This window comes from Etheostoma spectabile, chromosome 21 (assembly GCF_008692095.1).
Source record: "Etheostoma spectabile isolate EspeVRDwgs_2016 chromosome 21, UIUC_Espe_1.0, whole genome shotgun sequence".
Taxonomy (NCBI): domain Eukaryota; kingdom Metazoa; phylum Chordata; class Actinopteri; order Perciformes; family Percidae; genus Etheostoma; species Etheostoma spectabile.
The window spans coordinates 2,661,236-2,685,579 of NC_045753.1; the positions used below are offsets into that span (position 1 = coordinate 2,661,236).

A 24,344-nucleotide genomic window follows, 5' to 3' on the forward strand; every position below is an offset into this window, starting at 1 on the left:
TTACTTCCTAATAAATAAAATATATCAAATCAAATATTCCTCTTCACTCTCCCTCCCTTTATGACATTTATCTATCTTCCTCATTTTTTTCCACTCTGTCTAATTTCCATTTCTATCATAGAATGTAAAATAATGGAACGAAAGTGGCTTAAAGCTTCTAGCACGGGGCAAAATGAAATCAGTTTCTATAGAAGTCTATGGGAAAATGACTCTACTTCTGACATTATTTATTAGCTCACTTTTTTTTATGAGTTTATAGTCTCAAATGCTTGTTTCAAGTCTTCTTCAATATAGCATGATGTTCATTTTGTAAATTAGGGTCCCACTTATTTTAAAATGGAAGATAACGCAGGGGCAGCTGGTAACTCAAGGGAACGTTTGCAGGTTTTCTGTTCTGCCGTACATGCACTTGCTTCAAAAGAGTTGAAAATAGGCAACTTTCCCCCTTTGGCGTCTAGCCTAGTGCAGCACCATTGCAGCCATAAATATGATTGGCTTGGTCGCGACGTCTTTCCTAGCTCCAGTCTTTTTGCAAATATTGCCATATTCGGTTACAAAACACAAGACGGCGATGCCCGTATTGCCAAATTTGAGGCTTCAAAAAGGCAGTCCACAAACCAATGAGTGATATCACTGTGGCTCCGTCCACAATTTTACAGTCTATGATTTCCATGTTTACGTAGATTAAGAAGGGCTGCCTTCTGCAGGTTTCTTTGGGTCAGTGATTAGGCTTTCTGCCGGGTCTAACCATTCATCCATTATATATCTATTGTGCTGTATAGTATTTATCATCCTTAATATAGTACCCATGTATAATTCAGTGTAACATCTGATCAGGGATGATGTAGAGTGTCAGCATGTCTCGCTGCACCGTACTGACAGGTCTGTTACACACGGATGGTTTACTGCAGCTTCCCTTATCCAGTGTGCATAGTCATGAAAGCTTTTACAATTCAGTGCTGTGTCCTTTTAAATGAAAAACCTGTGGTGCATAGAATGCATTTATATTTTGTACATAGAAATACAAGACACACTGTACTTACTAGAACTTAAACTTCATCAACAGACAACCTTTGAAATTCCCCAGAATTTAACCGTTTCCCTGCGCTCTAACAGGGCATTTCAAACCTGTCAGTCTTGTGATGTGTTTGTGTGGTCTTTTCCCTCTTCTCTCCTTCAGATCCTAACCCAGGAGGACTGGAACAAGGTGTTATACAACGGCATGGCCTCCACCACTCCTGTCGCCGCCCTCTACTTCATCGCGCTCATGACCTTTGGCAACTACGTCCTATTCAACTTGCTGGTGGCCATCTTGGTTGAGGGTTTCCAGACCGAGGTAAAATGTTGCTGGCCACACATGCACAAAACTACCAGAGAAAAATAAATTACCATCTTTTGTCTAAACTTATGTCTTTAAATACATTATTTACCTTCTTTTCAAGGGTATTTTCAGTAGTTGGTAGCCAGCTAACCGGGCTGCAATGTAATCCTAAAGGCCCAATAAAGGTTTTGTCACTGACAGGCTCAGATTTTTATTTCCAAGTGTCTGACAACATTATGGAAAGGAATCCTACAGAGATAGAACTTTTTGTTAAAGAGTAAAATGTTTAACCAGAAACAGCTCCAAAATTGCCATAGCCATCGCCAAACCCACCAGAATCCATCAAATAACAAACACTTTTAGTGTGTATAGAGACAGCATATTTCCACATGTAAATGGGTGAATTAAGGGTTTGTTTTGACCAAGTGGTGATTGTTGGAACAGTGCAAAGATAAACCAAGACTGCTTTTGATAGTATTATTTTGTTTCTGTCGACTTTAAATGAAGTGTGTTGTACGATGATACAATTACTGTTTTTTTAAATGGAGCCTGGTGTGTTTGGTGAACAAAAAGAATTTTGCCCTTTAACAAAAAAGGTCAACCTCTGTAGGGATCCTTTCCATATTGTTGTCAGACACTCAGGACAATAATCTGAGCTCTCATTGGCAAAAACAGCACTTTTAGTGGATGGAAATATAAGGTGCCCAATTGCCCATTAACAGGATCAAAAGCATAGGAAAATAGAGTCCAGGTTAAAAAAAAAAAGTTGCCCTCATAATGCAGATCAACTTGTTGAATGTGTCTTGCTTCCAGGTCTTACCATTAATTATTTCTGTAGAGGGTGCACGTGATTTATATAGAACTAGCTTCATATATACAGTTTATTATATATTCTTGTTACTCTGCCCTGATAATTTGTTGTATTAGAAAAAAATAGGTTTTAAGACTGGAACATGAGGCTTAATTACTCGAGGTGTTGATTTTTTATTGCAGGCACAAATGAAATTTACGGATGGATGTCCACGGCCACACATCCATAACAAAATCACACTGTATTATTTCATTAACCTTTACCTTTTCTTACACTCTCTGCAGCGGGTTATTTGAGGACATGAGAACACTAGTTTCCAGCATTTCATTTTCCACTCCTTTTCATCTTCATCTCGCTGTCAGCCTGTACTCCTCCCACTCTTTCCCACTATCTCAGCAGTCATCCTCATTAGTGTTCTGCTTATTTGCCAATACGGTCATGCCATAAAGCACATCACAAGTCAACTATGTCTGCTGGTCTAGACTTAGCACCAGCCCACATCCCCTGTTTCCCCTGTCTCATGCTTGGATACCTTCTTTTCATACTACCCCGATCTTTCCCCTCTGTAGTACAACTCTTCACATGTCATAAAACTAGTGAAATGTTCTTAACCCCAGCACCATGTTAGGGATTTTTCTCTGAGACAGAAAATTGCGAGAAACTGATAGTGTTTAGAGACAGCAGCTTTACTGGATGTCCCTGAACTTTTTGGGGGGAGCAAAGAGGTTGCAACTCACCAACTTTTCAGCCCATGTGTAGCATACAGGGATTTATTTGAGACGGATTGAGCGACTGAGAGAAAGAAACAGAGGGTGAGACGAGTTGGAGAGAGCAAATCACATGAGTACTCAGCCTATCTCTGGCTGTCTACTTGTCTTCCCCCTCTCTTTCTTCGTTTAAGGTGTGACAGCACCTATGCTTTGATCTCCGACGTTATTTGGCTCTTGGGCTAAGAGGACAAAGAGTAGATGAGGGGTGGCGGGGAGAGGGATTGACAGCCTCATAAAATATGGATTCATTTCAATGGGCTCCTCCTATTGTGTCTATCTGCAGTACAAATATTAACTGCATGACTTTGGTAAAAGGAGGTAAGAGGCAATGAACAAAGCTGCGTAAGAGGAAGGCTTTACATGCAGGCCAAGACTGGAATTAATGCAAGTATGGGAACTTAAAGTCCAGCTGACATCAATTCAATACATCCTTGTTTTTTTTACTTGTGGTATTTGGACAAAATTGTAATTAACAAAAACAAAATTTGTATTTTTTGCTGTGATAGCACCCCTTGTAGTAGTGTTTACCAGGTAGTGTGCATTTCTGGAACCATCTGACAATATTGGTACTGTAATTTGATTGGTGCGATACCTCTGTCGACCTAAAGATAGTTCGTAATGTCACTTCTATAATATAATATCATAATATCAATTCAAATAGCCCACTTGAGGGCCAACGTTGTTAGCCGTTGCTTAGAGCCCTCGGTGAGTGTCACTTTCTAAGTTTTTCCTCACATTACTCGTATGAATCATGATTCTAAACACTGGGCAACATACGGAGTGCCGTGGTTAAAGGACTTCATTGGCAGTGAGTTTCAACACTGTTCATTGGCCATCGCCACAACTGGATCCATGAAAGAAAGACAGCTAATGCTAGCTAGCCTCCTTAGATGCAAATTTATGAACCCAGGCCCCAACAATTTCAGTGATTCCCTCAAGTGCAAGCATTTAGTGTGACAGTGGCGAGGAAAAACTACCTAATTTTGGCAATGTGCATGCGCAACCAGTGATCCACACTCAACGTTTTGACCGTTATGACTGAAGCACCCAGGTACCCGTAGTGCTCTGCATTTTGCTAAAGCCTACTACTCTGTCAGTGTGAAGGTACTACTCACTTAAAATAGAAGTGTAGGTACAGATGTGTGCAAACTGAGCAGGAGTTGGCAACGACTCAGCCGTTTTTAATAAAGACAGTAAAGTACTAGTGGCAAAAAATGCTAAGAAACTAGCTTAACTAGCTAGCTTTATTTTTATTTTTTTTATTTATTTCCCTCTTTTAGCTCGTTGTTTTTGGTTTACCGGCCTGTAACTTTGCTAATTTGGTTCAGCCACATCTATCTATTTCATTTTCAGCGGACAGCTACTCTTCAGTAAAAAAGAGCTCTAAAAACACTAATCTACGCTATGGCTAACAAAAACATATACACACACTCTCATACACAAACACGACCAAATCAAGAAAGCCCTTAAGGTCTGTTAGCGCTGTGCTCTGTTCTACCCCTGTGCTCTCCTGTATCATCACAGAGCTGTCAGCTTGATTCTCCCTCTCCTTTTTCAACTTAACATCCTTTTCTGCAAACACTACGTTTATTTTTAGGAGGCCAAACTTTCCCTGCGTCAGGGTTGCTAGGTAACGGGCACTTGAATGATGTAAGCCAAGCCAGGAGAGATGTACGGCTGTAGAACCAAGACACAGTCGCAGACAATTGTATCTTCTAATGTACATAATGCTTTGGAGCTAAAGACAGAGGGGAAAGCATCTCATGGAAGTGTTCTTCCAGTCCTATTTGCCTGTATTTATTGTCTTGATTTAACTCTATCCTCTTCATCTTCTCCATCTCTTTCTGTCATTGTGTCTCTCTGTCAGGTTGTGACAGTGCATCCATGTGACAAAATCCAATATCCGCTGCAGAGAGTGCAACCAACCAATCTGTTTTTTTTATGAGACCTATTACAGCAGACAAGACCTGTTCTTTTTTATTATTACACCTCTCACTCCCACAATAAACACACATTTCACAAATGCAAACATGCACGTTTCACACCGAAGCACACAAAGTACGTTCTTAACAAGTCAGCTGCACAGGAATGCTTCCATGCCGAACACAGTATGTCCTGAACGATGCATAGCTCATTGAACTTATATGTCAAGATCATTTTCATTACTGCTTTTGATCTGAATGATTTTCATCCAAAACACCAATGGACCAATGGAGGGTAAAAAAACGTGGCTGTGCCCATTGCCTCTACTCTTTGCTGTCTTGACTTTTCATGCTTTCAAGTGACTCAAGTTGCGGAAATACACATGTGCAGTGCAGTTTGACTGCACAATGTGTCCAAATCCAGGACAGTTGCTCTGTAGGGGTGTCACGATTTTGTATTGAAAACAAAAATGAGCTTTCGATTTAGACTTTGTTAAAGTCCTTAGCAAGATTGGCAGTGTCCCTTAGTATATTTCTCTCTCTCCACCCCCGCCTACTTGCGCATATCCAAAGAAAAAAACGACAGACACGGCCTAGCTTATCGGGTGGTAGCATGCAGCTAAAGATTTAGGTAATGTTAGCTTACCGGTAGCCTGCACTTATCCAGACATCATGGCTACAGAGTCGGAGATGACGAAGAAACAACAGAAATCGAAAACCCTCCTGCTTCCCTGAAGTGACGGTGTGGCAACATTTTGCCTTCTGGACTCCATAGTGCTTTCATGTGCACATCTATAAACTAATGGTGCATTCAGTGGCACTCCATGAAACTCCAACTGTATCCGTCTGCCATCCAGTGGCTCTTATCTTGCCGTCCTTGTTGAAAATTAAATGTTTAAATAAAAATGTAATTGAATCGTGACCTTTAAAATTGAAAGTCAAATCGTGATTTGGAGAACCGTGACACCCCTATTGCTTTGATATGCTGATGTTGCATGGTAAAGTTGAAATGTAAATGGCTGAATTTTCCTTTAACTCTCTCTGAATTTTCCTTCTGCTCTTGTCTACTGCTGTGATTCCACCTCTCACCTTTATGCCTCTTTTCCTGTGTGTGCCTCCCTCTCCTGTCCGGCTGCACCGATCACTTCCACTATAGGAAGTGACCAAGCGGGAGGACTTGCATGTCCAGCCGAGTCTAATTCAGCTGCCTGTAGACTCAGGGGTATGTAAAGCACTGCAGCTCTGTCTTCCACCCTCCATTTAATTAACTAACCGCCCTCCTTCATTCTCCCCTTGGCCCGCCCTCTCCATCCATTTTTCCCATCCTTCCCTACGGAGGCTTTGCAGTGGCGTGTCAGATATCTCAGTAGCCACAGCTTGGAGGTTGCATTCTTCTCAGTAATAGTAGAAATTAAAACAGTAGCAGGATAACTCTTAAGTGTACGTCTTGCTTGCTTGTCTGCATCATGTTTGGCTGATTAACAAACCAGGTAGATCGTTTAGCAAATACACTAATGCAGATAATACATTCTAAGATTCTGCTACCTGCTAGTGTCCTAACAAAGGGTCACTCCACCCAAATTACAAAAATAATCTGCTGTATTTTCTAACTTGGCCTTAGTGATATTGCGTCATGCAGATACTAGATGGATCAGTTTTATTCACAGAGGTTTTGAGATCTTCACTGTTGAAAGTTTTGCTGCCAACCCAAGTCAATAGAATTCTGAAGTGGGAAGTAAAAGTCCAGTTTATTTTGTGCAGTCACTGTATCTGGTGGCTTGCAGTTAGAGCTTTTCCAAATGATGAGTAACTGTGATATAAGAAGGACAGCAAGAAGGATAACAAGAAAAAGATACAAACCAATGTAGAGATCTTAACCTCAAATGAGCATTCAATCACAGAGCTTAAAATTCTTCTGAGGCACCTGGGACACGTTGTTCCCAGTTACATCAACCACTGGCGTATTCTCCAGCTGCTAAGGCTTATGGGCTTTAGTGTATTTAGAGCCATCCGTCTTACAAACTGATCGCAAAAAAATATGATTTTGAACAAAACAAAGTTCAAATAATTAAAACTGATGACCATAGCCCAACATTGTAAGAACTGTCCACAGCAGGGTCTGTGGAGTATCCTGAATAACAAGATATCTTTTGAAAGAGACGTTGCAATGACAATTTTCACTAGTAATTTGTCATTTCTTTTGTGCCCAGCAAACGGAATTCCATTCGCCTTCTCTGTATTGTGATGATGTATTGAAAACTCAACAATTAAAATCTCAACACCTCTGTTGAACCAGCATGGCTTAATACCAGTAGGGCTAAAGGGAAATGCATGTACTTACTATGGACAAGAACTAGTGGAAAGGGTAGCATTGCTATGCCAAAAACCATCACACTTACCCTTAAAATAAAAGCTGCACTAATCAAATCAGTTAAGAGTACAGTGATACTGTTGTGTGACTGCTTGTACCCCTACACGACAGCAGTCTCCATCTCAAACAGCAGACACCTCCAACATGGCTGCCAGAGAATGTGTCACGACATCTAATGGCGCTTACCCACTGCTAGTACCGGCTCTACTCGGCTCAACCACAATGCCCCGTCCTCCATTTTCGATTGCAGATTTAGCGTGGCTGGTCGCCATAGCGACACCGCAGGAAACTGCCGTGACCTGCCGCGACACACGCACAGAACGTCGAAGGTGTGTTGTTCTTGATTCTCGGCATGTGGCTGTTGCCCCAGCCAAGAGACACATTTTGTTTCAGAAGAAGCTGGAGGCAGCAAAAAAAAAAAAACACCGGTGGTAAACTATTTAAAAATGGCGGGGTTGTTCAGGACTGAGGTGGTACTAAAAAAGTACCGGTTAGCAGGTACCAGGGACTTTTTTTATAATGGAAAACCAGAGTCGAGGCGAGTCGAGCAGGTACCATGTAAGGAAAAAACGCCATAAAAGTGCTCTACCCTGCTTCCTGCATGATGCCCTTGCTGCTGAAACTAACGGGGGCAGGGTGACTGTTCAGAAAAGACAACAAAGTGCTTAAACACTTGCATCACTTTGCTGCGTTTGTCTTTCTTTTCTATTCCTTTTTTGAAAGCTGACTCCACATCAAACCTCAGATTGAGTGCTCACCTCCCACCAGCCCGCCACCCCTTTCTTTTTTTCTTTCTAGCCTCGGGATAAGAACGCTGCACCGGCACTGCCAAAAATCTCCCTCTCTCAGTGTCTGTTTATTTCTGGCTGGGGAATGAAGATGAAGCGAAGGAGGGAAGGTGGAGGGGGAGAGAGGAGGGGTTGTAAGCCTTGTCCTCTTGTCCTCTAATTTTGCACTGTTGAATGCTATCCAGAACTGCTATCCATAAGTTTTCCAATGTACAAATGTTCCAAATTGTTGAAACACAGCTGGGCCCAAGCCTAGGATAGGGATTTGAGTGGAGTCTGCTGGCTGGTCTAACCTGTTGTAGTTTGATTTCCCTAAGTAGTTTCTTAAATGTTTCTAATGTATACGTTGCTGACATTGTATGTACTAGCCTATAGAAGTCCAGGACTGCCGATATTAAATTAAAGTCATTCAATTTTTATTGTACTTTGTAGATACACATTATCTTAACCAATTTGAAAATGAAAAGCATAATCTTTTTTAACAAGGGAAAAGTAACTTTGTATTTCTTAGCTTACAGTGTGGAGCATGACTTGTACTAGTTTTGGAGGTGCCATTAGATTGACTTGTGGTTTTCAGTGAAATATCTCAACAACTATTGGATGGTACACACACGTATGTCCCCCTCAGGATGAAATGTAATATCTCTGATGATAGTCTTCATCAGCCTCAGATATTCTTTTGGTTGTATTGCTAATTAGTAAAAGTTAGCATGCCAACACAATGTAACGAATGGTGAATAAGGTAAACTGTTAACCCAATACACATCTGAATGTTACATTGTGAGCACATAAGCATGCTCATTTTATCATTAGCTCAAAGCTCTAAGTTTAGCCTCACAGACCTGCTAGTGTAGCTGTAGACTCTTGTTCCATTTAATTTTCATTAAAGAATAAGCTAAATTAAGGACTTAACATTTTGTCTTTAAATGTCTAGTTTGGGATTTAATTTTCAAGTTCAAGATGGAGGAAGGATTTCCATCTAGGCAGTAATCACCTATTCTTAAAGATGAAAATGAAAGCAGTACAGACAGAAAATTAAATTGCAATTTGATGGAGAGATTTTATTAAAACATCGGCACCCCTGAACTTTCATAAGGCTGGTATTGTTATGTATGTCATTATTAATGCTATTGTAGAGGTTTGCTACTAAAGCGCAGGTTTCCGATACAATTCTGACCTGACGAATGCAGCCGTGGTAGGATACCACACACACACACACACACACACACACACACACACACACACACACACAATTACCACTTTTCCTCCTATCAACATCCACCGCTGTCTTCTATTTACACCCTGTTTAAAGCGATGTAATTGAACTCCCCCTGTGTGCTGCTGGTGTCTATTATTGTCTGGCTATCAGCAGCAGGCCTGGTCTGGCCTATTCCTGCTCCCGTCACCATGCCCCAATTGGGGTGGCAGAGTGTAAACACGCTATCCAAACAACCAGACTTTTTCGGGACAAGGGATTTCCCTTGAGCCCGTTCTCCCTCTCCCCATCCATCTTCTGCTCCAAAGCTATTGTCTCCACCTTACCTTTCTCCAGTGAAACCTCCAACCTGTCTTTCTACTCGCTGATTTCCTCAAACCAACAGTATATTTCAACAGCAACATATCCAAATTGCTTGCAGTAATATTGCCTCCCTCTCATAGAGTATTACAACAAACATTCTTCTTTTACCACTCTTATTAAATCCCTGCTCCTCCTGAGATGCCTTAATCTAGAAATTGAAAGAAAAAGATTTTTTTTTTTATGCAGGGAAGTTTTTTGATTCACTCTGTGTAGATCTTTTTTTTTTATTGAGGATTTGTTTTCTGACAGCTGAGAATGTCTGCCTGTGAAGAGGTTGTACATGATGTACTAGAGGGCAAGGGGTAAAAAAAAGACACTGAGGAGATGGTGCAGAAAAACAAGTGAGATAAAAGAGCAACAGAGGGAAAGAGAAGGAAATTCAGCAGATCCACATTGGATCCAAGTTGGATTTATCTCCCTTGCAGTCTTGGTTCAATTTCACCCACTTTAGTCAGCTGATGTGTGTGTCCAAATGGCATCGTACACTCCTACCAATCAGAAGATTAGGGCAGAGCAGATCTTAGGTCAGCATGAACGACTGTCATGTGGACAAGATGGTGCCAACTGTAGATTTATGCTACTGCTGCACATAGATTAGGTTAATACATTGTTATTTTTTATAATGCAGCCTATAGAGTCCTACACTTTATATGTCCTAATATGTCCTTAACTTTCCTTAAATTAAGTGTAGCTGAGATACTAAGCCAAGAGAAGACAAAGCCTCAGTTTATCTTCTATAGTGTTTGTCCTGCAGGTGTAGGGGAATCATCTGCTTGCATTGATTTCTTTTGGAAAAGATAAGCTATTCCTGGAAGGAATGTGTGCATAACACAACTTGGAACTCTCCAAAAATGAGGCTTTGAAAACATAATGGTGTTTGAGATTTTGTTTCACATATACACCAACATATTCAATGGCCCTGCCAGAAAAGTGTGAAAATGGGAAAGAAACTAGCATCATTTTACAAATCCTGGTCTAAATGCAGAAAGCAAAGCAAATTTTCACCCCTGTCGCTGTACCAACCGCACAAATGTGTGATGTCAGCTAGCAATGTGTGTGGTCACTGTGTGCCTGTGTCATGTGTCTTTGACTGATCTCAGAAATTACCAAGAACTCCAGTTCTTTCTGTTATTTTCATCCAGTCTCACTCCGTTTTTCTTTGTCATCTCTTTCATCTGTCGACAATAGATTAAAGCTACAGTTGGTAGGTGGTTTTTACTGTATTGTTACTATTTCTCAACTCCAAAAATGAGAAGGCCTGCTCCGGCCGGCAGGTGATGGTTGGTTTAAACTTAACTATAAGTTTTAATTGCTGCTTAAACCAACGACTATCTGGGTTAACTAAAAACTGGGTGGATTCCTCAAAGCCAGCTGTTGTGTCTGTGTGCCTTAGAAAGGAGAGATTGGCTTAAACTAGAAGAAGAAGAAGAAGAAGAAGAAGAAAAAAGTGTGGCCTCAAAGATAGCCATAGCCAACACACCTGCATTAAACAAAAACAGTATGCAGTATATCCACATCCACTGTGTCTTTCTTTCACACTCATGGGAAGTATCAAGAATGAGTTGATGGTTTATAAGGAGGTGCGTAGTGATTAGGTCCCCAGGCTTCTCCGCATACAGTTTATTCACTTTGCTACCACAGAGGTCTGACTCACTGGGTCGGCATTCTATTAATCCCGCATCCACCTGGCACCCTCGCATTTATTAATGGAGTCTGCCGGCTCTGGCATAGTGCAACGCATACAAGCAGGATCTCTGAGGTTTGCCGCAGGAGGTTTGTAAGTGGAAGGCAGCGTGAAGCAGAGGCTTGACTAGAGTAATTTAGAGCCCGAGAAAAGCCTGTGAAAGATAGCGGGGGGGGGGGGGGGGTAGAACGCTCCTGGGTCACATGACAAGTTTAGCTGTCTTTACAGTTAAATTTAGCCAAAAGAAGTTGACTGTGAGCCAGGTACTGGAGCTTTATGATCATTTCAGGGCCCATTGCAGTTAAGTTTAGGCAACAAACAAACTAGTTAAGATTATAAAGATTGTGGTTTGGGTTAGAACACTGGACCCCTTAAGTAGTACACCACCTGGGTGAAAGTCTCGTGTCTTAACTTCTTCCTGGTCATACACTCCACTCCCCCGCTTGACAGCCCTGTGTTTTAGGACCCAGACATCCACCGACTGCTTCAGATCCCTACGTGGGATCTATTCATCCATCTTTGTCCGCTTAGCCGGTGTTGAGTCATGGGGGCATCAGCTCCAGCAGGAGACCCCAAATTTCCCTTTGCCGTGCCACATTAACCAGCTCTGACTGGGAGATCCTGAGGCGTTCCCAGGCCAGGTTGGAGATATAACCCCTCCACCTAGTCCTGGGTCTTTCCCGAGGCCTCCTCCCAGCTGGACGTGCCAGGAACACCTCCCTAGGGAGGCGCCCAGGAGGCATCCTTACAAGAAGCCCGAACCACCTTAACTGAATCCTTTTGAATCTCTTTTTCAGCCGTTTACAGGTCAAGGCAAGTCAAACAAGTTGCCAATGCGGCCAATGTGTTTTTGCTCACCAAAAATAAACCTGCCAGGTTCCGTGTGAAAAGTGTAGTGTTTCTGTGGTGCGTTTCAGTGTGGTTTTTCACTGTCTCTATGTACCCTTTGACCATTGGGATCAGGGAGACTATACACCGTCACCCACCTGCTTACAGGAGCAAGGTTGCCTCTAGCGACCAATCCCAGGTCAGATCTGAACAAGGATGGATGTGACACTGGGACTGAGAAACCGCTAAGCATGGGTCTGTTTTCAAGTCACCTTCAACCCAAGCACTGTCTAATAAACTATACTAAAACGTTTGGGTACTAGCCCATCATCAGGCAAAATTGCTTGATGATGGTCTAGTACCATAACGTTGCAAGCTATTTAATTTATTTCTTCAAGTTAGACTTTTCAACTGTTGACCTACCTGCCCCCCTACAACGCACCTGTCTCACGCTATTTTTTTCTGGTATGGAATTAACTCTACTAAGAAACAGAGATTTTCACTGGATGCTTCCTTCTAACTCTTTGTGTGTTTTTGTCTGTCAAGGGTGATGCTTCAAAATCAGGTTCAGAGATCGACTCCTGTGCACGGAGTATGGAGGATGTTAACGGCAGCAAGAAGGATTTATCAGCGTCTGCAGGTGAAACTCATTGCATGGCTGCTCTCTGCTTGAATCGGTGATGCTACAAGCGGAAAAACAAAGGATTGAACTCAACCCTCAGTGATACTTCAAAGCCCATATTACAACACTTGGCAAAACATGTATCATCTGTGTTTGCACAGTTAACTGCTGGCATTTCCCCACCCTAATCTTTGTTTAATCCCCAGCAGATTACACACTATGTGTCTTTCTTACAAACTGTACGTAAAAGGGTGTAAATTAGGCCAACGACATCCAAAGTACACCCTATGCAAACATCCCCCACCTGTTCTATGTCTGTGGTCTCCTGCCCTCAGCCTTTCCCCCATTAGTTTCTGACCACACGTGCCTGCGCAGCATCAAACCAGTACGGCTGCCTCATCCATTATTCCTCATACGCCAGTTCACATACCCTCTAACTACTGTACGTGCAGACCGAAAAGACCAATAGCAACACTACTGTATGGAGTGTAACTCCCAGACGGACAGTATTATCTCCCCATGCTCTGCATGAAACTGCTTACATAGCTGGAAGAGCCTAATATACATCTTCTCGGCCTCAGAAAGGTTGGAAGACGGAGGAATTAGTGTTATTAAAGTTGCATTGCCCTCTGCATGTTATGTATTTTTGTTGCTGCCAAACATAATATTCTCTCCCACACATCCCATAAGATTAATGCCCTGCTGAAATATTCATGTTGCTCAATAACAGTACGATGCATCCATTTTTAAGTATGCTGTGCTGCTTTACTGAAGGTGTACCCCTTTGGCACTCCTCCCCATGTGCCTCATTTTCCTGCTCTTCCTCCTGTTTTTATTAGTTTGCACTTTCATTCTCCTTTATGATGCTTTTTTTACCAACTTTCTTAGTTGTGTCTCTTTTTTTAAAACTGCCATCTTTAATGCTTTAATGTCATTGTTTTCCTTGATTCTTTACATCAAACCCTGGTCCTGTTTTATACTCTGTAATGGCACCTTCACATCTGTAGTTTTGTTCATTTGATCCAATTTTTTTTGGCCGTTTCCCATTTCTTTTCACACCACACTGTGTGCTCTGGTCCAAATCAGTTGATAAGATGGTGGAAGGAACCAAAATGCAGCAACACAAGTCGCGTGACTCACCATTGGCCAGATATAATACAGTCATAATTAACCAGCGGAAAATATCCAACATAACGCTCCAGAGTTTGTTTACAAGTTGTAAGTCTTGTGGTAGCTGTAGCAAGCGAAATCTGTTCGTGGATAAATGTTACTTCATAATTCACTTGCCAAATACCGAAATATTGCCAATCCATCGAAACGTTGCTGAAACGTTTTGTTTCCGATGCTTTCATGGACTCTCTGTGGACTTCTCCCTTCACTGTATGCCTCCACGTCCCCCCCGATAGCCTGCAAGCTTCTCCTGACTATATGCTAATTCCTCTACTATGCGACAGAAAGTTGCTTGGTTATAACACAACCATAGCCTATCAACATGAGATACAAAGTAATAAAGCCTTTCATACATTGTTGTTTCTTTAGAAACAAAAAATGGATAAATAGAGTCTTTAAACGCTTCAGATGTAAAGTTATTCGCTGTCAAAGTGAGGCCACAATGAATGGAAGTCAATGGGATGCTAGCGGAAGGTGATGCTCGTGTAACCCCTTGGTTTGAAAGCATGCTGCTTGTTTAGTCCGCTTCTGGTACGCATTTGAGTGCGGTTATTGCATTCACACCTTCCTAAACGAATGACACCAAGGGGGAAAAGGAACTCTAGTGCGATTCAGAGTAACTAAAGGAGGCAGGTGCGAGAGCCCCCTTAACACACTACCCACTCCTCAACCATTATATATGACTTTTATTCATCACTCTTTCCTTTAATAGTAGTGCCTGTAAATGGTCATGTGGACCTAAAGACCAGCCTGACTCCACCTCTAATTACCCACACGGCTGCCACCCCCATGCCCGTACCCAAGTTGCCCGTCGGAGCGGACCCCCTCCTTAGCTACGAGTCCAATCGAGGCAGCAACGTCTCCATAGACCCAGCCTGCTACGACAAATCCCCGGTTTGTACATTTATTATTATTCTCAAAAAACACCAAAAGCATGTGGTAGTTTTCAGGGGTAATAACCCTGTTCCAGGATGTCACAAAGCCAACATTTGAACACATGTAAGTGGATAAGGGCCAGGAATTACCCCCAGGCCTCCTCTAAGTGTCTCTCTGAATTCAGTGGATGTGTCTTGCTGATGTGCGTTGGTCATAATGATTGATGATGATTAATGTGGCGAGCCGGTCCGACACCCTACTTACCGCTGCTACTGCCACTCTCTATTTGACAAACTGATAATGGGGATAAAGACCTGAGAAAACAAGCCCAGATCTCTACATCTGCTCCTGTCTGCCTGTCAGCATACATCTCTATTCAATTCAGCTCCCTCCAAGCCGAGTCAACTTAATTCAGCTTATTTGCATGAAAGACCATTGCCAGAGTTCTAAGATACAACATCAACACTTTTACAAGCTGTCTCTTTTCTCTCTTCGGCTTCTTTAATCACTCTGTCACCTTTGTCTCTTGTCTTCCTGGCCATCTTTCTGCTGCAGACCAGTGCTCCGAGCTCCTCCCCCCACGCGCCATGGAGCTCTGGCAGCGGCTGGACCAGCCGCCGGTCCAGCTGGAACAGCGTTGGTCGCGCCCCGTCACTCAAACGCCAGAAGCGGCAGTCCGGGGAGCGGCGGTCTCTCCTCTCCGGGGAGGGAGGCTCCAGCTCGGAAGACGAGGGAGGTGGAGGAGAAGGAGAAGGCGGGCTGATGGAGGAAGATGACGCCTCTCTGGTCAGGACGGACTCCATGTCCCAGTCGCAGAGAGGGCCCAGACACCGGAGGATGGAGTCGGTGGAGACTCGGAGCTCCATGGATTTGCCCCCTGATGCTCTGCTGCAGGTAGATGCTGTTTCTACCTCAGACTGACCTTTAGAACAGGGGTCTTCAAAGTTCTTTAGGCTAAGGATCCCTTAGCTGAAAATAAGATGGAGCAGGGACCCCTTATACTTACATACTTTTATTTAAGTAACATTCTCTTAAGTAAAAATAGGCTTGGGCATCGTTTTCATTTTAACAATTCGGAATCCAAGTCCAATTCTTCTTTTCGAATTTGAAGTACAAGTACCTCAAATTTGTACTTAAGTACAGTACTTAATTACATACACAACACTGAATGAGACTATAGCATTTACATGAGTATATGGAAGTGTAACTGCATCCTGTCCCTATGTAGGTGCCATACCTGCACCGATCAGCCAGTATGCACAGCTCCAGACCCCCCTCACTGGGCCACTTACAGCCCCCAGAGCACAGCGACTGCAATGGGAAGGGCTCTCCGCCAGCCCTGGGCCCAACACACGTCTCTCTGGAGGACAACACTGAAGACGAAAATGCAGAGGAAGAGGCCAACCTGGTAAGTCTGTGCACACGTGTGTGTGTGTGGTGTGTGGTGCGTGTGCGCGTGTTTGCTTCTTCTTGTTAGAGCTGAAACAATTCCAAAATGTTGCTGTTTGCAAAATTTGCTTTTGCAAACTATTGTCTCAGAAATAATTGCTATTAACAAAATAATCGTCTCTTTCAGTCAAATTACAAAATATGTAAATGTAGGTATTACCTTTTCAAAGAAATTAAAGTTTGAATGAATTCCAGGAGACATGTTTTGTAATATATCACTATTATGTGACCCAGATAATGTAATAACACAGGTTCACTGCCTATGAAGTGAATCGTGCCTCTTTATTATCATAAAACATTGTATTAAATTGACAATAGAAAATGTATTCTAATCATTAAAAAAAAAGCATTGATCATTAACAAAAAGCTTAAACTAAATTAGTACAATAAATAGTCATCACTATGTGGCAAAATAGTCATCACTTCTTCTGTATTTAAAGGTTTTTATAACTTTATCCTCCATTGTCATTTTTGTTGCTATGAACGTGTGAACAAGTGAACAGCTTTCACAAAGCACAGCTTTAACAGTCCGACCATGAATTACTTATACAGTTACAATTTGGCACATCTTGCTTTTATATAGACCTTAGTGGTCCCTAATACTGTATCTGAAGTCTATTTTATATAGGCCTTAGTGGTCCCCTAATACTGTATCTGAAGTCTCTTTTATATAGACCTTAGTGGTCCCTAATACTGTATCTGAAGTCTCTTTATATAGGCCTTTGTGGTCCCCTAATACTGTATCTGAAGTCTCTTTATATAGACCTTAGTGGCCCTAATACGTATCTGAAGTCTCTTTATATAGACCTTTGTGGTCCCCTAAGACTGTATCTGAAGTCTCTTTTATAGACCTTAGTGGTCCCTAATACTGTATCTGAAGTCTCTTTATATAGACCTTAGTGGCCCTAATACTGTACTGAAGTCTCTTTTATATAGACCTTAGGGGGTCCCTATACTGTATCTGAAGTCTCTTTATATAGACCTTAGGGTCCCCTAATACTGTATCTGAAGTCTCTTTTTATAGACCTTATTGGTCCCCTAATACTGTATCTGAAGTCCTTTTATATAGACCTTAGTGGGTCCCTAATACTGTTCTGAAGTCTCTTTATTAGACCTTAGTGGTCCCCTAATACTGTATCTGAAGGTCTCTTTTAAATAGACCTTATGGTCCCCTAATACTGTATCTGAAGTCCTTTTTGTTAGTAGTCTGTAGCTATTGAGGAGGAGGGGGGGAGGTGTGTGTGTGTGGCCTTAACCAAATTTTGTGGCCTTAACCACTTTGCTCGTTTGAAGTCCATGATACCTCTCTCTCATGGGGGGACCAAATTCTCTGGACGGGCAAAGCAGAGAAAGAGGAGTTAACCTTGCCCCTTATGACCTCTTAAGGAGCAAGAGTCCAGATTGGCCCATCTGAGCTTTGCACAGTTGCTTTTTAACCGACTAGAAGGCCAAGGCGGACCCAGGGAATGCTGGAAAACACCTGGCTCTCAGCTGATCTAACAGCTGATTGGTTCAGAATCAATGAAACGTGACGTTTTAGATTGAAGGGATTTTCATTACCATTTTTCTGATTTAAAGGCTTATTTTGTACAGAACACATGTAGTGTGGCTCAGTACTGGGTAGTTTATCTTGTAGAGCCGGCGCCCGGCAGAACAGTGGCCCCAGGTTCAACTCCGCCCTGTGGCCCTTTGTTGCATATCTCCCTTTTCATCTCTTCAGCTCTCCTATATAAATAATAATAAGTAAATAATGATAAAGGCCCAAACTGCTCAAAAAAAAGAGAGACTAAATCCATTCAGGTTACAAATCATATACAGTCTGTGTTTTATTAACATTGGCAACAGATTGCATGTCTAGCATTTTGACATCTACTCTGTCATAATAAAACCACTGGAGACTGTGTACCAGCTGATTTATGGGTCTGATAACATTTTATTAAATCGAAATTGGACCTAACAGGATGTGAGTGTTTCTGTGACTTCCTGTTCAGCCCGAAGGCTGCTGGAAACGGCCAACTGTCCGACTCTACCGCGGCTTTTTTTGTCACCGCCCCCGGTTGCTGCCGCCTGCTCTCGTCCGCTTTACAGGTGAGGCGCAGCTCACCTCGAACGAGCCTACTATAACTGTGTCGCAAAGTGGAGCAAAGTGACTCATTTGTCATGGAAGTAAAGACTGGATAACAACAGAGCTGTTAAGGGACGCCCGGATAGCTTAGTTGGTAGAGCGGGCACCCATGTATATAGGTTTACTCCTCAACACAGCGGTCTGACTAAAGGCCTAAAAATGCCCAAAAAATGAACTTAAAAAAAATATATAGACCAGTTTGGACCAGTTTTGTTTTCTGTTGGAGATGGGAACTCACTTTGGGCTTTTTCACATGCATTATTACATCCAAAAAGCATAATTTGAGCATTTTAAATACATCCAAAGATCTACAAATAAATGCAGTTAACGGCACATGGATGTAGGTGCCCCTTTTTTGGCAAACCCTGTTTTAATTAAGAAACAAACATAAGAACAAATTCAAAGACTTCTATCTGTGGAGAATAATTGTGACTTACAATATGTAAGCGGAAATTGTATAACTATACATATATATGAAGGTATTGTACACTTCCTGCTCCCTCTAGGGTCGTTTTGCCAGACTGTTCCGCTGGCTGGAGAAGAAACAGCCCGAGTGGTGTCGACAGAGAGACACCTGGTCACTCTACCTCTTCCCTCCAGAGTCGAGGTATAGTATTCACATCTCCCGCATATCTACAGAGCTCTACCTGTCTGCTCTGTTCTCAGTTTTGCCGGTTCTTTTTTTCTTTTTATAATACGGGCATTTTTACACATTTATGGTAGTTGTGGGTACAGAGCACTCGGAACATTTGTTGTTTCCAAAATGAGAAGATGTAATCTGCCTCATCCTGGGGCAGTTAGCAGAAATGAGGTGGTGCATTTTAAAATGAAATGAAATATAAACAATGAGTTCACAGCCCTTTTTAAATGATAGCTTTAAACGTATACAGGAAAAAGACTGAGCCATCCTCTTGACAAAAAGAGGATTCTTCACATTGCATTTTGACTGACATCCCATAATGCTGACTGTAATGACAACGTGTTTATTGCCGCAATGCATTCTTTTCTTTCATCTCCTTTTCCATCCCGGAATCACACTTCAGAAGTCTCTTTTATCTGCACATTTCTGCCATGTCAGGGGTGAGGAAGGAGCAGAGGGAGGAAGGGGGTTTCTCCGACTGAGTGCTGCGTGCTATGTCAGCCACCCTCCCTCGCCCCCTCGTCCTTCACCCCTCCTCCCCTTCTGGGGCTTTGATCTGTGGGCCTCTGCTGCTTTTTTGGAGGACGTGGCTGTCAAGGCAACACCAGACAAAACGCCGCCCCCCCCACCTGCCCCCACAGCAACGCAGCCTGCTAATTAAAAATCAAACAGCAAATCCCCAAAAAACGTAATTGGTCCAAAGAAATGCTAATAAACCACTGCACGTTTCTCTCCCATCCCAGAATGCTGTGTGGAGTAGCCAGACCCTCCTCCACAGCGTTGTGGAGGAGGGGCTGGCAAAGCCAAACTAAAGACTGATTAAATAGATAGCGAATGACTCAGCAGGTGTTAAAATAACATGAATGAACAGTAACATTTAGTGTTGTCTGGCTTAACGGATATACATTGCTGGGATAAAGCCTGACGTCCGGCACTTCCTCTGCATCTTGCTGTGTCCGCCCAGGACGGTTGTGATTGGTTTAAAGAAATGCAAACAAGCCAGAGCGTTTCCTCCCCTATGCCAGAATAGATAGCTGGTGTATCTAGACCATACTCCAGCGCTGTGGAGACAGGTCTGGCAATGTGAGACTACTTCTAGTGAGAATTAGTGCTAAAGTTAGCAAACTAGGCTAACCAGCTTCTACTTTTTCTCGAGTGGAAGCTGATTACTTATTGATTGATTGCTTAAGAGCTGGAATATAAACTTATATAAACAAATGTTGAATTTCCTAATGTGACCGATGGCTTAAAACTGTTGATAGCTAGGGATGTGTGCACCTTTTTAAAAAAGGTAGGCAAATGACTCCGTATCAGTGTCCATACAATCAACCGCTACCATGAGAAACGCCCACCCAGAGGGGTGAAGCAAAGTGGCTGCTCCTACAAAAACTGTCCAAAAATCAGTTCCATAATTTACTTTATTTTCACAAAATGTTTCAATTCAAATCTAAAAGTAAAATTCTTGGGAGGCTGCCAACAAAAAATACCAGTATGAATAATTGTTCTATTGGCATACACTTTAAATTTGAGCCCTTTGAGAAGTTCTGATGGTTCTCCTCGCTGTTGGCGGTATTGCAGGATCTGGAAAAGGTTAATAAGAAAAGCTCCCTGTAGTCTGCTTTTGTCAGATTATTAAAAAAAACTGAAGGATCTTGGCTCAAAAGCGGGCTTCTAGCTGGCTTTCAGTCGCAGCGGGCTGCACGGTTTGGCCGTCGCTCAGAGCAACGCCGAGGACACAGGCTCTGCGTGGCGCCCATTCTGTGCCTTGAACGGCCGCGGACGCCCGCCTGTGCTCACAATCACATCAAGAGACAGCAGCGTAGCGGGAGGCTGGAGTCTAGCGGCTTTCACATGGACCCAAGTTCACCTCAACCTGCCTTTGGGCTCTCTGTTGTTGCTGCTGCCACTGATGATTACTGCAGGGGAAGTTTTGAATAAGCGGAAGAGTGGGCCGGCTACGGCGGCATACTGTGATGCAGTCACTGCGATCAGATGTGTTCGTCTGGGCTGCGTAACAGTGGTCTATTAGTCTTGTTTTGCCAGACTTTCCTCCACAGCGATGCAGAGGAAGGGCTGGCTAGTCACACACAGCATTCCAGGATGGGAGAAAAACATGCTCTGATGTGTTGGCATTTCTTTCAACCAATCACAATCGTCTTAGGCGATGCTTATCACCACACTGAGCTACAGAGCCTCTGCAAAATAGCCTCAGGAAGGAACTTGTTTTGGTGGAACATGTGTAAATTCAAAAGTTGTTTTAGTCGTGCAACAGAAAACTCTGATTGGACAGCTGTCTGGATTTACCCTGCAGAGATCTGAGGACCAGGTAACCATAGTCCTCAGATTGGACAGATAGTCTAGCTAGCTGTCTGGATTTACCCTGCAGAGACCTGAGGACCAGGTAACCATAGTCCTCAGATTGGACAGATAGTCTAGCTAGCTGTCTGGATTTACCCTGCAGAGATCTGAGGACCAGGTAACCATAGTCCTCAGATTGGACAGATAGTCTAGCTAGCTGTCTGGATTTACCCTGCAGAGATCTGAGGACCAGGTAACCATAGTCCTCAGATTGGACAGATAGTCTAGCTAGCTGTCTGGATTTACCCTGCAGAGATCTGAGGACCAGGTAACCATAGTCGTCAGAAATTCCCCGGAGTTTAGAATGTCAACAGAAAGAAAGCAGAAGGAATCAGAGAAATCCCGGAAGTGGAACATCGTGGATATAGACTAATGGTCTATCCCCATGGTGACCGTGGGGATGTGCAGGACCCACGGAAGGTTGTACATGTGGTCCCTCATTACACAGTACATGATCAGATTATGTGGATCTACACTGAACCCCGTTGGGGAAGGGGCACATTATAATATACAGATAAGAATAGAACAAATAGACAGCAGGGAGGAGGTTTTCACAGTTACAGTAGATAGTGAAAATAATGATCTGTGGCGTTTTTACGTACCAACTTTCTGTTGCTATACATTCCGGTCCCGAATGATGTAACACAAAAGTGATTCAGCCTATAGCTGGGGAAAAAAAAAAAACACTTTAAATGTTCTCGCCATCTGTCAGCTCTTTTCTTGGAAAGCAATCATCCAACACACAGGAAATGATGCGGTTTATGTCTCTGGTTTGGTTTGGAACCCACAGAAGAAGAACTGGTAATGAGCGGCTCTTATCTTTTCTAGCCATTCTACACAAAAAAAAAAACAGTCATGCCACCGCCAAACTCAAACTTCTTCAGCACAAGATCCAAGCAACCATCTCACACTACCGCCTACACTGTTAAAATGACAGGTGGCTTCTGGGAAGTGCAGTTCAAAAACACCACAAGTTGTTCAAAGACTAAGAAGAATGAAAAAAAGAAAATAATGTAGACAAGGAGCATGAAGTTGGTTGGTTTTGTTAAAATCAGCAAAACAGATTGGAAAAGAGTGTCAAAATGTACAGATGTGCAGCTTTAAGTTAGAGAATCAGAACAGGAGGAAACACTTTATGACATGTCAAGAGTATAAAACTGCCATCAATATTTAAGTGCAAACTGTCATTTAGAAGCAGTTAAGGCATTGATGCCAGAAAACCCAAAAAGGTCATCAGAGGGGAAAGCAAAATAGTAAACAGAAAATCTTTTCATATAAGCATCCATGCACCAAGATGTCAGTGATCTTTTCAAAGCCTAGGGACTGACAGAAAGGGGTATTTTTGCACTTGCTGGAGCGTGTGGTGACAGTTCTTTGCTGTGGTTTTTGGTGTGTGTTTGTGTGTGTTAGTAAGTCTTGGGGGCCATTTGAACTTGACGTTAAAGTTCTCAGCCAGCCTTCAAACCCTGGAGGAGGAACTGGCATCAGAGGTGTGTGTTTTCCATGTGTCCCCCCTCCCTCCCGCTCGAGGATAACACATGAATCTTTTAGCATCGAGGCTCCGACATGAACAAAGTATAAGGAGAAGGAATAAGGATCCCCACGGTCAGATGACACATGCACACAGCACGTAGTGACATAATGGTGTCTGCATTGCCAAATAACGCCAAAAATCCAGATCTGAGCCTCACATTATTGTCTTATTATCTGTACACTGATATGAGCCATCAAAGCAGATGTGATGTTAAATTATATGTCATTTAACTGACTCTTTTCTCCAAAGTAACTTAAAGTTGCTATATATCAGAGGCCACACACTTCTGGAGCAAGCAGTTACATTTTCCAAACAAATCTAGTTTGTGTGACCCTGCAAGATGGCCAGTCTTATCTTACTGTATCTTATCTTAACACATTATGGCAATCTTTTTTTAAACATTAGCTCTGAGATGATGTCAGACTTCAGTTTTTCAAAGTCTTCTAGTGTAGGCATGAGAGAAACTGGCACAGAGAGCATGGAACTGACACTAAATACACTGGGGAGGAAGGGATAACGAGGGGCAGGTGAAACTAATCAGGGCAGGGTAGGCAGTCACACAGGGCAGGAAGTGAAGTATCTGAAACGTGACGAGAGATGAGAATACAAAACAAAACAGGAAGTCATGACTGATAAATAGAGTAACTTAATCAACAGACAAGCATAGGTACAACTAGCTGCACCTCAACAAACTACAGTACTGCTCCTAACATATTAATGCTTAGTGATACTAATTCAATAATAATATATACATACTCATAGGGGGCATCATTCAACATTATGAGTACTTTCAGATCATTTTACGAACACTTTTAAGTAGCATTTTCAATACAGAACTTACATTATATAGGTTTTCTCATGATGCAGTTTTGCTACATTTACTTAGATATCTCCTCTAGATGGGTTTTAAGACAAATACACATCTGTTTAAGTTAATAATTTGTGTCTGGTCTGTTTTTTTCCACAGTTAAAATTGGTTAAAGTTAAATGTTTCTATCTCCCAATAATTAGTCTTTCACTTTTTCATACCAAAAAACACAGCTGCACTTGCTTGTTTGTGTATTGCCTGTTACTATGTCAAGTCAATTTTCAGTGTCACTGAAGTTTCAAATGTCTGTGTATGTTTTGTCAGGTTTCGGATCCTGTGCAGTAAGATCATCAACCATGGGATGTTTGACCATATTGTGTTGGTCATCATCTTCCTCAACTGCATTACTATCGCCATGGAGAGGCCTCACATTACCACTATTGTAAGTCTCAAATCATGTTTAAGAGTACCAACTCGCAATTCACTTAACGCGATATAACTATTTGTTCTGTAGAGTCTATGAAAAGATACAACAAAGGACAACCGTAGACAGACGTGGAAAAGGAAAGGCAGGCTGAATGACGGGCAGTCAGGCAAAGAATTATAGTATATACTGTATAGACAGAGCCATTTCTGAAATGCATGTGTGGAGTCAATCATAGCGAAACTTGCTGGCACCTCTAAAAAG

General features: G+C 42.4%; 1 protein-coding gene across 12 annotated transcripts in view; it reads left to right on the top strand.

Moving 5' to 3' along the window:
- The window catches only part of cacna1g (calcium channel, voltage-dependent, T type, alpha 1G subunit), a 323,409-nt gene that overhangs the window by 214,769 nt on the left and 84,296 nt on the right, over positions 1–24,344 (top strand). For 7 of the 12 annotated variants that reach the window (XM_032502089.1, XM_032502097.1, XM_032502098.1 and 4 more), the window contains exons 14-21: positions 1,181–1,336; positions 5,981–6,046; positions 12,621–12,714; positions 14,579–14,760; positions 15,298–15,636; positions 15,971–16,150; positions 18,823–18,923; positions 23,981–24,098. In XM_032502089.1, coding sequence (XP_032357980.1) covers positions 1,181–1,336; positions 5,981–6,046; positions 12,621–12,714; positions 14,579–14,760; positions 15,298–15,636; positions 15,971–16,150; positions 18,823–18,923; positions 23,981–24,098 — 1,236 coding nt within the window. The remainder of the gene's footprint in view (positions 1–1,180; positions 1,337–5,980; positions 6,047–12,620; positions 12,715–14,578; positions 14,761–15,297; positions 15,637–15,970; positions 16,151–18,822; positions 18,924–23,980; positions 24,099–24,344) is intronic. The other 5 variants (XM_032502094.1, XM_032502101.1, XM_032502096.1 and 2 more) reach the window with 3 other exon arrangements.